Source organism: Eucalyptus grandis, chromosome 8 (assembly GCF_016545825.1).
Source record: "Eucalyptus grandis isolate ANBG69807.140 chromosome 8, ASM1654582v1, whole genome shotgun sequence".
Lineage (NCBI taxonomy): Eukaryota > Viridiplantae > Streptophyta > Magnoliopsida > Myrtales > Myrtaceae > Eucalyptus > Eucalyptus grandis.
Window position 1 is genome coordinate 42,780,969 of NC_052619.1, and position 13,088 is coordinate 42,794,056.

Below are 13,088 nucleotides of genomic sequence, written 5' to 3' on the forward strand. Positions count from 1 at the left end.
ATCAGCTTAGAGAAAAAGGACCATCGGCGCGTCGACGAAATGTCTATTTATATATTCGGAACGAAGTCAAAATTCATGATGTCACAGGGGATGTCACATCTCTCACCATGTTGCTTCTTGTGGGTCACAAGGAATCAAGAGGAAAGAAAGGGTATAAGAAGCAATAAGTTGCTGTAAGATTTTTGGGGTGAACTTGGGACGTGCATGCGAAATCTATCCACTAAAATAAGTATTGAACAGAGAGAAGAAGAGTTCAGGTGCAAAATTATAAAATTAGGCTCGCATTTACATGGCAATCATCGGTCCCGGTTAAAATAAAAGAAGCCAGTGGAAAGAACTCTGTGATGTTTAAAGTGTAGAGAAATTTATATGGCTGGAGAAATCATTACCTGGCCTGACTCAGTTTAAGCAGTCGATAGCATGGTTCATGCGAGCTACGTTTAGATGATTGTTCCTTTCCAACCGTTTTTACTTCTGGAAAAGGACCATTTTGTCTACCGGTTTTTATGTTTTTGTTCTTTTGAGAAGAACAAAAAGGTATGCAGATGTGTACGCTTGTTTTATCAAAGCATGTGATCTTAGTCAAGTCCATGATGGTCTGCTTCATTATTTTTCTCGAGTTGTTTCGGAGCTACGAGCGCAAAGGGGGAGTTTCACATCTTCAGGACCATCCAGCATTGATTCTTCTCATAATTCAAAGCACCTTGTTTATCTTTATCGAATCCGATGGATAACAGGTTAAATCGACTTAGATTCCGGAGCTGCAAGAAGAATTTGAGAGCTCAAATGGGGAAAGCAAATGATCCACAGCCCCGGAGCGATCGACAATACTGCAGCTATTGGGCGATTGAAGGCGTTGGTGGATTTCATCCTTAGTTTCAGTCAATGGCAAATTCAAGCGAAACAGAACGAATCAAAGATTAATTTGGACTCTAACTTTAGTTTGCCAAAGACAGCATCAACATTTCCCTGCATGCTGTTCTGGTTTTGAGCTATCTGAGTCTGTTCTGAGTTGTAGTTTTCAGGATTTCATCTGCTGATATGGCATGATGAGCAAAGGTCACATGACTAGATCGGTGGAGAGCACCATCACTTGCGTCTGCCGAGATTTAGTCGGGAGAATTTAGGGAGGAGCAGCTGCTTCGGTTAGGGCGTCCTCTCCCTTGATGGATGAAACCCTAGCCTTATAGGAAGCCCTCAAATCACTTCATTTCTAAAAGGCACGAAGTACTTGTACTTGAGTTAGACAACTTGCAACTAGTTGGGAGACTCAACCACTTATCTTGAAGTGCAAGGACAGATTGAGGGCCTTCTCAAATATTCAAATGATGCACTGCTTTAGAGATGCCAAACTTGTAGAGGACTAGATAGCCAAAGCCCACAAGAAATATTACTTACCTCCAAATTGGATATTGTCCCCTCCCCCAAACTCTTTGGGAGCTTTTATGTAATGATGCCCATTTAATGGGCCTTTCATTTTTGCCGAGTAAATGAAATATTTCCATTTCCGACCCAAAAAAAGGGTCACATTACTGAAAAGATGCACCTCATTGCCATAGTACTTAATTCGAATGCCGGTTCATGTCACGTTACCTTTTCCGATGTTCTAGTAGATGCAGTGTCTTAAGAACTTAAGATTATAGGAACGTGTCTCATATGCTACGCATCAGACGGTAAATGTGCGAAAATACAAAGATTGAAAACATGAAAATCAAACCACTCATATATCATATATGAACTTGATATACACATCCTTTTGCTATTACTCGAATGCAACATGGACTTTTACTAGTAAGCTTATTCATCCTGCTCGACGATTCCATAATATTCGGCAACACGGGAAGTTTCTTCAGCACTCAATTTCTACTACATTTTTCAACACAAAGTCACTTAGGAGTTGAAATCATTCTGGGACTGTTCAAGCAGTTGACTCATCGTCCTCATTTTCACCCGTGAGCTCCTCAAGCGACTTTCCTTTCGATTCAGGAACTAACAGAGTAAACATCATCCCCAAGAAGTTGATCGCACCGAGCAGGATCAACGTGTTCTTTATTCCAATGCCCTTTGGGTAACCACCCGTTGGGCTCTTTGCATCCTGAGAAGCCCACAAAATCCCAAAGGCCCCGATGATTGCCCCTGCCTTTCCCCACGCTGCTGATATGCCGTGGCAAGTCGACCGGAGCCTCGCGGGGAAAATCTCCGCTGGCACGACAAATGTTGTGGCATTGGGCCCGAAGTTGGAAAAGAAGAAGGTCAAAGCGTACATGATCACAAAACCGGCGTTGTGATTCTTCCAGTAATCGTAAGGGATCGCGAGTCCCAACATGAACACGCCCATGAAGAAGAAGCCCATCAATTGGATAGCGAACCTTCCAATGTGATCAATGAAAGCGACTGTGAACCAGTATCCAGGGACGGTGCCGCAGAGCGCAATCAAGGTCTGCGCTTTGGCAACGCGGAAGACTTCCTCAAGCGCGTTCATTTTCGCTGCGGAGGGAAGCCATTTCACGCTGGTGAAGATGTCCTTCTGGGTGAGGTTGGAGCTGTAGTAAGAAATGTCCAACAAAAACCAAGTCATGGCAGTCCCGAGGAGGTGCGACCCGTGGCGGCGAGCGAATTCTGTGCTGAACAAGCCGAAGTTGTTGGATCTATCCTCCGCAATCTTTTCCACCTTCTCTTGCTCGGACTCAAGGTCAACGTTCAACACCGTAGACATGTCGGCTGCCGCCTGCTTAGCGTTCTTGGCCACGAGGGCGGTGTAACGAGCGGTCTCGGGCATCTTCATTCGCCAGTAGAAGGTCATAGCGGCCGGGATCGCACCAAACATCAGAATGATCCTCCACACGTAATCGGCTTGCCGAACGGTGGAGTAATCGACTACAGTGGAGATAAGCCTAGCGTCAGAGTACCTAGGAGCACCGTACTTTCCATTGAATGCGGCCGAGACGATGAGGGCCACGATCCCTCCAAACAATATCCCGAATCCTTGCATGGCGAAGACTGCGGCAATGAACGCACCACGGGTCTTCTTGTTGGCATATTCGGACATGATGGTCGCGGACAACGGGTAGTCGCCGCCGATGCCGAACCCGAGCCAGAACCGGAAGAAACAGAGGGTGGTCATAACGGCCTTACTGTCGTTGCCTAACGAGAGCCCAGAGGCGATGGAGCAAACGAACATGAGGGCCAGGGTTAAGCCATAGACTCGTTTTCGTCCCAACTTGTCACCAAGCCACCCGAAGAAGAGCTGCCCAGCCAAAGTGCCAACCAGTGCGACTCCGTTAACAGCACCTAGTACGCCGATAGGCAAAACGCCGGGGGCGGAAGATGTCTTATCATAGTAGTATATCCGGCCAAGTAACTTGGTGACGATAGATATGCAAAAGAGATCGTATGCATCGGTGAAGAATCCCATCCCCGCGATCACGATGGCAGTGAAATGATACCATTGCGTCTTGGCCACATCAAGCGCGTTAAGCACCCCCAGTTGGTTTCGAGCCATGACTGGCAATCAATCCCACCTCTGTAGAATGAAAGATCTTTCAAATCACTTTAATGAATGCACTGTACTCCTACTGTAACTTCAGCAGCGGAATTACAAGAAATCGAACGCGTGTCTAGTCAAAATGTAACAGAACAAGAGGTTAATCATGAGCTATCAGCTTCAACGGTTCAAATTAGTAGACAAGTCAAAGAGGAGTGAAACTCTCGACACTTGTTTCGAAGCACGGACAAAGGCTAACGCGTTAAATGAGCGTCTGATTCGTGGAACCTCTCTCCCGTTGCTATATTGGGTGAATGCTCTTCGGACTTATTCGGTAAAATCTATTTCTATTTCGCGGAACAAAAATTTTGTTCTTTCATTTTGGGAAATGTAAAAAAAAAAAAAAAATGTGTTTGATTAAAATTTATGTTCCCGAGAATAGATTTAGAACAGAAACAAGAAATAAAAAAAAAATAACTTTTTGATATCAAGAACAATTTCTAAAATCAATTTTTTTTTTATTTCTTTTTTTTTCTTCTTCTTCCTTCTTCGGCTAGTCGCTAGCTTTGGTCATGGCCGGCGCCAACGACTGGCTAGACGAGGGCCAGCAACCTTGTCGGAGCATCGCCAGCCCCCGGAGACATCGAGCCACGGTGAGGCTTGTCGACTCATGGCTCGTCGTAGCCGCACAAGGCTTGACCTCGTCCATATCTCGGTAAGGCTGAGCTCGCCCAGCCTCCGGTGAGCTTGCTAGGCCTCTCTCTACGGCCTCGGCGAGGCTCCAGCGAGCTTGCCAAATGTCACCAATCGGTCGCCAACCACCAAAAATAAGAAAAATAATAAAAGAATTAAAAAATTAAAAGAAATAAAAAAACCTAATAATTTTACCAATATATTTCTATCTCGAGAATAAAAGTGTTGGTAATTTACCAAATGCTTTTTTTGTTCAAAAATTATTCCCAAAAATAAAAACAGAAAAAATCATTTCTCATAAAAAATTATTCTCCGGAACATAATGGTTACCAAACGTGCTTTTGACGAGGAAAAACCCAACCAGTCAACGTGTTAAATGAGGGTCGGATTCGTGGAACCTCTCTCCCGTTGCTATATTCGATGAACACTCTTGATGAGAAAAAACCAACCGGTCAAAAAATATACCACCGATTGGGACAAAGGACACCAGCATCATCAAAAAGACTTCACTTAAACCTTTTAATATGAGCTTGTCCAAAAAAAAAAAAAAAACCTTTTAATATGAGAGGCAGCTATAAGAAGATAGGGACAGATTGGTGGATTTCCAATTAAAGAATAGTGAACTCCGACAAGTCCGGTACAGTTTATTCCGAGATGAAGAAAGATAATCCAACCAACCAGACGGTATTCATTCGTATGTGTGACCTTCGAAGTCGATGTTTCGACAACTCTCGGTCTTGAACTATTGTCGACACATACCATTAAACGCTTGATAACTGGAAACGCAGGTTTCACGTCTACCATGTAGATAGTTCCTTAGCTACAGTTACCATGAGTTTCAGAATTCAGACTACACTGAAGCAGAAAAATTGAAAGGAAAATTTCTCTCAAACTGTTGAGAAAGTCAAATAAAAAGGCGAGTTTGATACAAAAGGATCTGCCATGAACAAGCATCGGAAGACTCTAAAGAAAGCACAGAGGCAAAAATCAAAGCATACCAAAGTCCACCTATCTATGTAGGAGGAATTATTTCCATATGAGTATGGTGAAGAGAAAAGTATCTTTTTGTTTTCTTTTGTTTTCTGGGAAGAAGACAGAGTTAGGAGGAACAATAGTTCAGCATAAATGAGCAGATCTATATTTATCTCTAATCTCAGAAAAGGAATAAGCATGAGGATTACATATGTTAGAAGTCAAGAACCATCATTTGTTCATGCCATGCAAGATGCTCCCGTTGAGTTCAAAGTACGAGACGCTATAACACGCAGAGAGCCACAGAGAGTGCTATGATGGTCGCTAGAAAAGCCATCTTTTTATCTCATGACCTTTCGAGCTTTAATTATTGAAAGAAAAGGGGAAAGAAATCATTGTGCATGCAAAGCAGAAAGCTCCTAGGCAGAGATCTCTCTGAACCTAGTACCACCGAAAGGAAAACTTGTAGTGGAGTCTCCACTCATGGAGATAGAGACACGGAGAGAGAGAGAGAGATACTAACCAGCTAAGCTTAGCTCCGAGCAATGAATGGTGGTGCTGCTGGGTTGGATATGGAATGAGTGAAATGGGAGCAGGGATGGTCGGGTATTTAAACGCTTCTTTGGCCGGCGGAATACTAGAATCAGGACAGGCATCTGCGGGCATCTGTCGGCATATGCCTCAAAATTCAATGTCAACGGGTGACCTTATTTTCATTGGTTCGGAATCGGGTGAGCTCAGACGATGTGCATTTTCCCTGGGATTTCGCAGGAAGTATCTCCTTCCCGTTACGCCAGCTGCAAAAGAACAAAAAAAAGAGCAATAAAAGTATAAAGACAAAAGATTTATTAGAGACATTGCTTCTGCTTTCCGTGTGAAATGACAAACAAGGACGGCCGGTGTTCCTAACATTCACACCCAGAGAAAAGAAGTAGAGAAATATAACCTCAATGATGATAATTTATAATATATATCTCTGTGTGTGAATCATAATTGTGATGTTACCTCTAATCAGGTGGCCTCGATCTTTGGTTGCACCATCGCGAGCTCGGAGCTGGAGAAGGCAGTCAATCGTGGAGGAGGCAAGGCAAAGATCGACAGAGATTGTGATGGTGATACGACTTGATCCGTGGCCCGGGGGGGGGGGGTGTGGGGTGGGCGGGGAGAGAGAGAGAGAGGAATGGTGGGGATGTCACATCTCTCACCATGTTCCTTCTTGTGGGCACAGGGAATCAAGATGAAAGAAAAGGTATAAGAAGCAATAGGTTGCCGTGAGATTTTGGGGTGAACTTGGGACGTGCATGCGAAATCTTTACATTAAAATAAGTATTGAACAGAGAAAAGAAGAATTCAGGTGCAAAATTATAAAATTAAGCTCGCATTTACATGGCAATCATCGGTCCCGGTTAAAATAAAAGAAGCCAAAGGAAAGAACTCTGCGACGTTTAAAGTGTAGAGAAATTTATGTGGCTGGAGAAATCGTTACCTGGCCTGACTCAGTTTAAGCAGTACACAACATGTTTCATGCGAGCTACATTTAGATAATTGTTCCTTTCTGACCGTTTAACTTCTGGAAAAGGACCATTTTGTCTACCAGTTTTTATGTTTTTGTTCTTTTGAGAAGAACAAAAAGGTATGCTGATGCGTACGCTTGTTTTGTCAAAGCATGTGATCTCAGTCAAGCCCATGATGGTCTGCTTCATTATTTTGCCCGAGTGGTTTCGGAGCCACGAGCGCAAATGGGCAGTTTCACATCTTCAGGACCATCCAGCATTGATTCTTTTCATAATTTAAAGCACCCTTTTTATCTTTATCGAATCCAACGGATCACACATCAAACCGACTTAGATTCCAGAGCTGCAAGAAGAATTTGAGAGATCGAATGGGGAAAGCAAATGATCGACAGCTCTGGAGCGATCCACAATACTGCAGCTATGGGGAGATTGAAGGCTGTTAAAATTTAAATGTGCGCGGAAGCATGGTTTTGGTATTGATGATAGTTTTTTATTAGTGATGTTGTGTGCAAGTGTATGGTATAGTTTGTAGAGGATGGACAAGGGATAAACTAGGATAATTGAAAGACAAATAACGTGGGATATGAGAAATAGTTTCATTAGTTGGATAAAATAATTTTACAATAGTTGAAGGAAGTGTTGGTGGAGGAGCTTCAAGATATGGAGTATTATCTCGTGCTCCTCTCACCCTCTTTTATGTTTGTTCTACTATGCTCTCCCATCTTTCCTATTTATAGGGTGCTCTACCAACATTCTAGATTTGTGTAGAATGTTATCCACTTTGGCTTAATCTAGAGAGTTCTAGATTGTAATTTATCTTCTCTTCTTCTAGAGAGTTCTACACATATGTTTCTACATTTTTCTCTTTCTTCCAAAAACTTCATCTAGGGAATTCTAGAAGTTTAGCAACTCTAGGAAATTCTAGAAAATGGATCACCATTTCCAACAAAGGCCTTGGTGGATTTCATCCTTTGTTTCAGTCAATGGCAAATTCAAGTGAAACAGAACGAATCAAAGATTAATTTGGGCCCTAACTTTAGTTTGATGAAGACAGGATCAACATTTCCCTGTATGCTGTTCTGGTTTTGAGCTATCTCAGTCTGTTCTGAGTTATAGTTTTCAGGATTTCATCTGCTGATACGGCAATGATGAGCACAGGTCACATTACTGAAAAGATGCACCTCATTGCCATAGTACTGAATTCGGATGCCGGTTCATGTCGCGTTATCTTTTCCAATGTTCTAGCAGATGCAGCGTGTTGTAGGAACTTAATCTCATCTGCTACACATCAGACAGTAAATGTGTGAAAATACCAAATTGAAAACATGAAAAACAAACCACTCATATATAATACATTAACTTGATAGACACATCTTTTTGCTATTACTCGAATGCAACATGGACTTTTACTGGTAAATTATTCACCCTGCTTGACGATTCCATAATATTCGGCAACACGGGAAGTTTCTTCAGCACTCAATTTCTACTACTTCACTTGTCAACACAAAGTCACGTAGGAGTTGAAATCATTCTGGGAGTGTTCTAGCAGTGGACACCTCATCGTCCTCATTTTCACCCGTGAGCTCCTCAAGCGACTTTCCTTTCGATTCAGGGACTAACAGAGTGAACAACATCCCCAAGAAGTTGAGCGCACCGAGCACGATCAACGTGTTCTTTATTCCAATGCCAGGCTTGTAACCGGAGTCCGGGTTCTTTCTATCCTGAGAAGCGTACAAAAACCCAAAGGACCCGATGATTGCCCCTGCCTTTCCCCACGCTGCTGATATGCCGTGGCAAGTCGATCGGAGCCTTGCAGGGAAAATCTCTGCTGGCACGACAAATGTTGTGGCATTGGGCCCGAAGTTGGCAAAGAAGAAGGTCAAAGAGTACAGGATCACAAAACCGGCGTGGTTTTGCTTCCAGTGATCGTAAGGGATCGCGAGAATGAACAAGAACACGGCCATGAAGAAGAAGCCCATCAATTGGATAGCGAACCTTCCAATGTGATCAATGAAAGCGACCGTGAACCAGTATCCAGGGACGGTGCCGCAGAGCGCAATCAAGGTCTGCGCTTTGGCAACGCTGTAGACTTCGTCAATCGCATTCATATTCTCTGCTTTGGGAAGCCAACCCACGTTAGTGAAGATGTCCTTCTGGAAGAGGTTGGAGCTGTAGTAAGAAACGTCCAACAAAAACCAAGTCATGGCAGTCCCGAGGAGGTGGAACCCGTGGCGGCGACCGAATTCTGTGCTGAACAAGCCGAAGTTGTTAGATCTATCCTCCGCAATCCTTTCCACCTTCTCTTGCTCGGCCTCAAGGTCAACGTTCAACACCGTAGACATGTCGGCCGCCGCCTGCTTAGCGTTCTTGGCCACTAGGGCGGTGTAACGAGCGGTCTCAGGCATTTTCATTCGCCAGTAGTAGGTCATAGCAGCCGGGATCGCTCCAAACATCAGAATGATCCTCCAGACGTAATCGGCTTGCATAACAGTGGAGCCTTTCCTATCGACATTGTACGGCTGAGCACCGTACCTACCATTGAATACGGCCGAGACAATGAGGCCCACGATCCCTCCAAACAATATCCCGAATCCTTGCATGGCGAAGACCGCGGCAATGAATGCACCACGGGTCTTCTTGTTGGCATATTCGGACATGATGGTCGCGGACAATGGGTAGTCGCCGCCGATGCCGAACCCAAGCCAGAACCGGAAGAAACAGAGGGTGGCCATAACGGCCTTGCGTTCTTTGCCTAACGAGAGCCCAGAGGCGATGGAGCAAACGACCATGATGGCCAGGGTTACGCCATAGACTCGTTTTCGTCCCAACTTGTCACCAAGCCACCCGAAGAAGAGCTGCCCAGCGAAAGTGCCACACAGCGCGACTCCGTTAACAGCAGCTAGGACTTTGATAGGCAAAACGCCGGGCTTGGAAGCTGTCTGCTCAGTGTAGTATATCCGGCCAAGTAACTTGGTGACGAGAGATATACAGAAGAGATCGTATGCATCAGTGAAGAATCCCATCCCCGCGATCACGATGGCGGTGAAATGATACCATTGCGTCTTGGCCACATCGAGAGCGTTTAGAACCCCCAGTTGGTTTCGAGCCATGGCTGGCAATCAATCCCACCTCTGTAGAATGAAAGATCATTTAAGTCGCTTTAATGAATGCACCGTATTCCTACTGTACCTTCAGTGGCGGAATTACAAGAAATCGAACACGTGTCTAGTCAAAATGTAACAGAACAAGAGGTTAATCATGAGCTATCAGCTTCAACGGTTCAAATTAGTGGCCAAGTCAACCAAATGGAAGAAGAGTGAAACTTTCGACACTTGTTTCGAAGCTTGGACAAAGGCCAACGCGTTAAATGAAAGTCAGATTCGTGGAACCTCTCTGCCGTCGCGATATTCGATGAACACTCTCGATGAGAAAAAACCAACCGGTCAAAAATATACCACCGATTGGGACTAAGGACACTAGCATCATCAAAAAGACTTCACTTAAACCTTTTAATATGAGAGGCAGCTATAAGAAGATAGAGACAGATTGGTGGGATTTCCAATTAAAGAATAGTCAACTCTGGCAAGTCCGGTACGGTTTATTCCGAGATGAAGAAAGATAATCCAACCAACCAGACGGTTTTCATTCGTATATGTGACCTTCGAAGTCAATGTTTTGACAACTCTCGGTCTTGGAACTGTTTTCAACACATACCATTAAACGCTTGATAACTGGAAACCCAAGTTTCACGTCAACCATGTAAATAGTTTCTTAGCTATAGTCTATGAAGCACCCACACTCTTCAAGAGCGTTCGTATCGTGTCAAACATTTCGACACATGTTTAACACTCATTGACACTCTCGGATACTCTCCGACATTCGGTCAACACGTGTTAAAAAATTCAACACCTGGTCTACTTTCCGATACTCTCCGATACTCGAGTTGGAATTTTGACCTATGAGTTTCCGATACATGATTTCGATACTAATGTCAATTTTAAAAATTCAATAAATGAGAGTTCAAAATATATATGAAAAAATAAAACACTATAATAAAAATAATAAATGGAGAAATAAGAAAAACCTAGTCTTCTCTTCTATTATGATATACAATTCACCATTTAATTTTGTTTTCTCCTCTTCTAATATATCTTACATGCGAGTCTAGAATATGGATCGCTTGTTTTTCCTTTAAGTTTTTTTAATTATTGAAATAGGGGTGAATTTGTCAAATTGAAACAATGAATGATATTAATAAATGACGGATTAATGTTTTCAGTGTAAATTCATTCTAAGAATTTTTAATTAATTATATATTTATGAATTTGATTGAAATAATCATAAAAATGATAACTTAGTGTGTATGTATAAAAATTTATATTTAATATACAACGTGTTATGATTAGCATGTCTTGTCGTGTTGTGTCACGTATCGCGTATCGTGTCAGTGCTACTTAGGCTACAGTTACCATATGTTTCAGAGTTTAGACTACACTGAAGCAGAAAAATTGAAAGGAAAATTTCTCTCAAACTGTTGACAAAGCCGAGTAAAAATGCGAGTTTGCTACAAAAGGATTTGCCATGAACGAGTATCGAAAGACTCTAAAGGGAGCACAGAGGTCAAAATCAAAGCATACCAAAGTCCACCTATCTATGCAGGAGGAATTATTTCCATATGAGTATGGTGAAGAGAAAAGTATCTTTTTGTTTTCTTTTGTTTTCTGGGAAGAAGACAGAGTTAGGAGGAACAACAGTTCAGCATAAATGAGCAGATCTATATTTATCTCTAATCTCAGCAAAGGAATAAGCATGAGGATTACATATGTTAGAAGTCAAGAACCATCATTCGTTCATGCCATGCAAGATGCTCCCGTTGAGTTCAAAGTACGAGACGCTATAACACGCAGAGAGCCACAGAGAGTGCTATGATGGTCGCTAGAAAAGCCATCTTGTATCTCATGACCTTTCGAGCTTTAATTATTGAAAGAAAAGGGGAAAGAAATCATTGTGCATGCAAAGCAGAAAGCTCCTAGGCAGAGATCTCTCTGAACCTAGTACCACTGAAAGGAAAACTTGTAGTGGAGTCTCCACTCATGGAGAGAGAGACACGGAGAGAGAGTGATACTGACCAGCTTAGCTTAGCTTAGCTCAGAGGAATGAATGGTGGTGCTGCTGGGTTGGATATGGAGTGAGTGAAATGGGAGCAGGGATGGTCGGGTATTTAAATGCTTCTTTGGCCGGCAGAAAACTAGAAACAGTACGGGCATCTGCCGGCATATCCCTCAAAATTCAATGTCAATGGGTGACCTTTGTTTTCATAAATTCGGAAACGGGTGAGCTCAAACGATGTGCATTTTCCATGGATTTCGCAGCAAGTGTCTCCTTCGCGTTGCGTCAGCTGGAAAATAACAAAAAAAGAGCAATAGAAGTATAAAGGCAGAAAAATTTCTTGGAGACATTGCTTCTGCTTTCCGTGTGAAATGATAAGCGAAGACGGCTGGCGTTCCTAATATTCACACCCAGAGAAAAGTAGAGAAAAGTGGAGGGGGATCATGATTGTGATTCGAACCCAAAGAAAGAAATGATAATCGCAATTAAGGGGAAAAAATAATCATGCTTATGTCACGTCGAGGTATTGTAGAAGAAAAAACCGCAAAATCCGATCCAATTTATCGTAATCGATTAGTTAACATGTTGGTCAATCGTATTCTGAAACATGAAAAAAAAATCATTGACTTATCAAATTATTTATCGAGCCATGAAAAAGATTCAACAAAAGACAAAAACAAATCCACTATCCGTTTTACGTCAAGCAATACGCTTTTTACTTTACTTCATTCAACAAAAAATATCTGTCTATATATGGGTTCGTTTGATTGGTTGTGATACAAACAAGAAGTCTTTTTTGGTTAAAAAAAATGGATAACATAAGCGAGAAGAGGCAGTCTATCTAAATTACCTTTTTTTAAACTGAAAATTTGATTTTTCTTATTGGATATGTTTATTTTTATTTTTTCGATTCATAATTTCAAAATCAATTGGAATTTTATTGCTAGTTCGCTATTTTGATTGCATCGATAATTAACAATAAAGATTACGAACAAGGTTCAAACTCATTATGAAAAAGTTCTCAAATAATTCAGCTTAAGTACATTAGCAAGTGTGAAAAAGGAAATAAATTTTGTATGAAAAGAAACAGAAAATAACTAGATGTGGTGGAATTACACAAATTGTTTTGATTAAAATGAACGATCTTGTATTATCATAACAGCATGCAGTTGTGTCTCCAATAAATGACAACTTTCACTCTTTTCACTCTGTGATTTTGTTCAATTAATTCTCTTAATTTTATTTTCGTCAGTTCAATTTAAGGTGTATTATAACTTTTTAAAGTGTGTAGGGAATTGTCCATTTGAATTGCAAGG

At 42.1% G+C, this 13,088-nt stretch overlaps 2 protein-coding genes across 2 annotated transcripts; both read right to left on the reverse strand.

The window, feature by feature from the left end:
• Positions 1–1,694: 1,694 nt before the first annotated feature.
• LOC104414511 (probable inorganic phosphate transporter 1-3) lies at positions 1,695–6,277 on the reverse strand. Its single transcript, XM_010025655.3, has 3 exons — positions 6,155–6,277; positions 5,673–5,946; positions 1,695–3,523 (listed from the first exon to the last, which is right to left on the reverse strand). The coding sequence occupies exon 3, from the start codon at positions 3,500–3,502 to the stop codon at positions 1,919–1,921; it is 1,584 nt and encodes a 527-aa protein (XP_010023957.1). The 5' UTR covers positions 3,503–3,523; positions 5,673–5,946; positions 6,155–6,277; the 3' UTR covers positions 1,695–1,918.
• Positions 6,278–7,952: 1,675 nt separating this feature from the next.
• Positions 7,953–11,848, reverse strand: LOC104414512 (inorganic phosphate transporter 1-4). The gene is made up of 2 exons (XM_039299455.1): positions 11,793–11,848; positions 7,953–9,794 (listed from the first exon to the last, which is right to left on the reverse strand). Exon 2 carries the CDS (start codon positions 9,771–9,773, stop codon positions 8,190–8,192), a length of 1,584 nt encoding a protein of 527 aa, XP_039155389.1. The 5' UTR covers positions 9,774–9,794; positions 11,793–11,848; the 3' UTR covers positions 7,953–8,189.
• Between the last annotated feature and the right edge of the window lie 1,240 nt (positions 11,849–13,088).

What these genes read in the sequence shown, in the direction of transcription:
- LOC104414511 (XM_010025655.3), bottom strand. Translation starts at nt 3,502, where the DNA reads ATGGCTCGAAACCAACTGGGGGTGCTTAACGCGCTTGATGTGGCCAAG.
- LOC104414512 (XM_039299455.1), bottom strand. Translation starts at nt 9,773, where the DNA reads ATGGCTCGAAACCAACTGGGGGTTCTAAACGCTCTCGATGTGGCCAAG.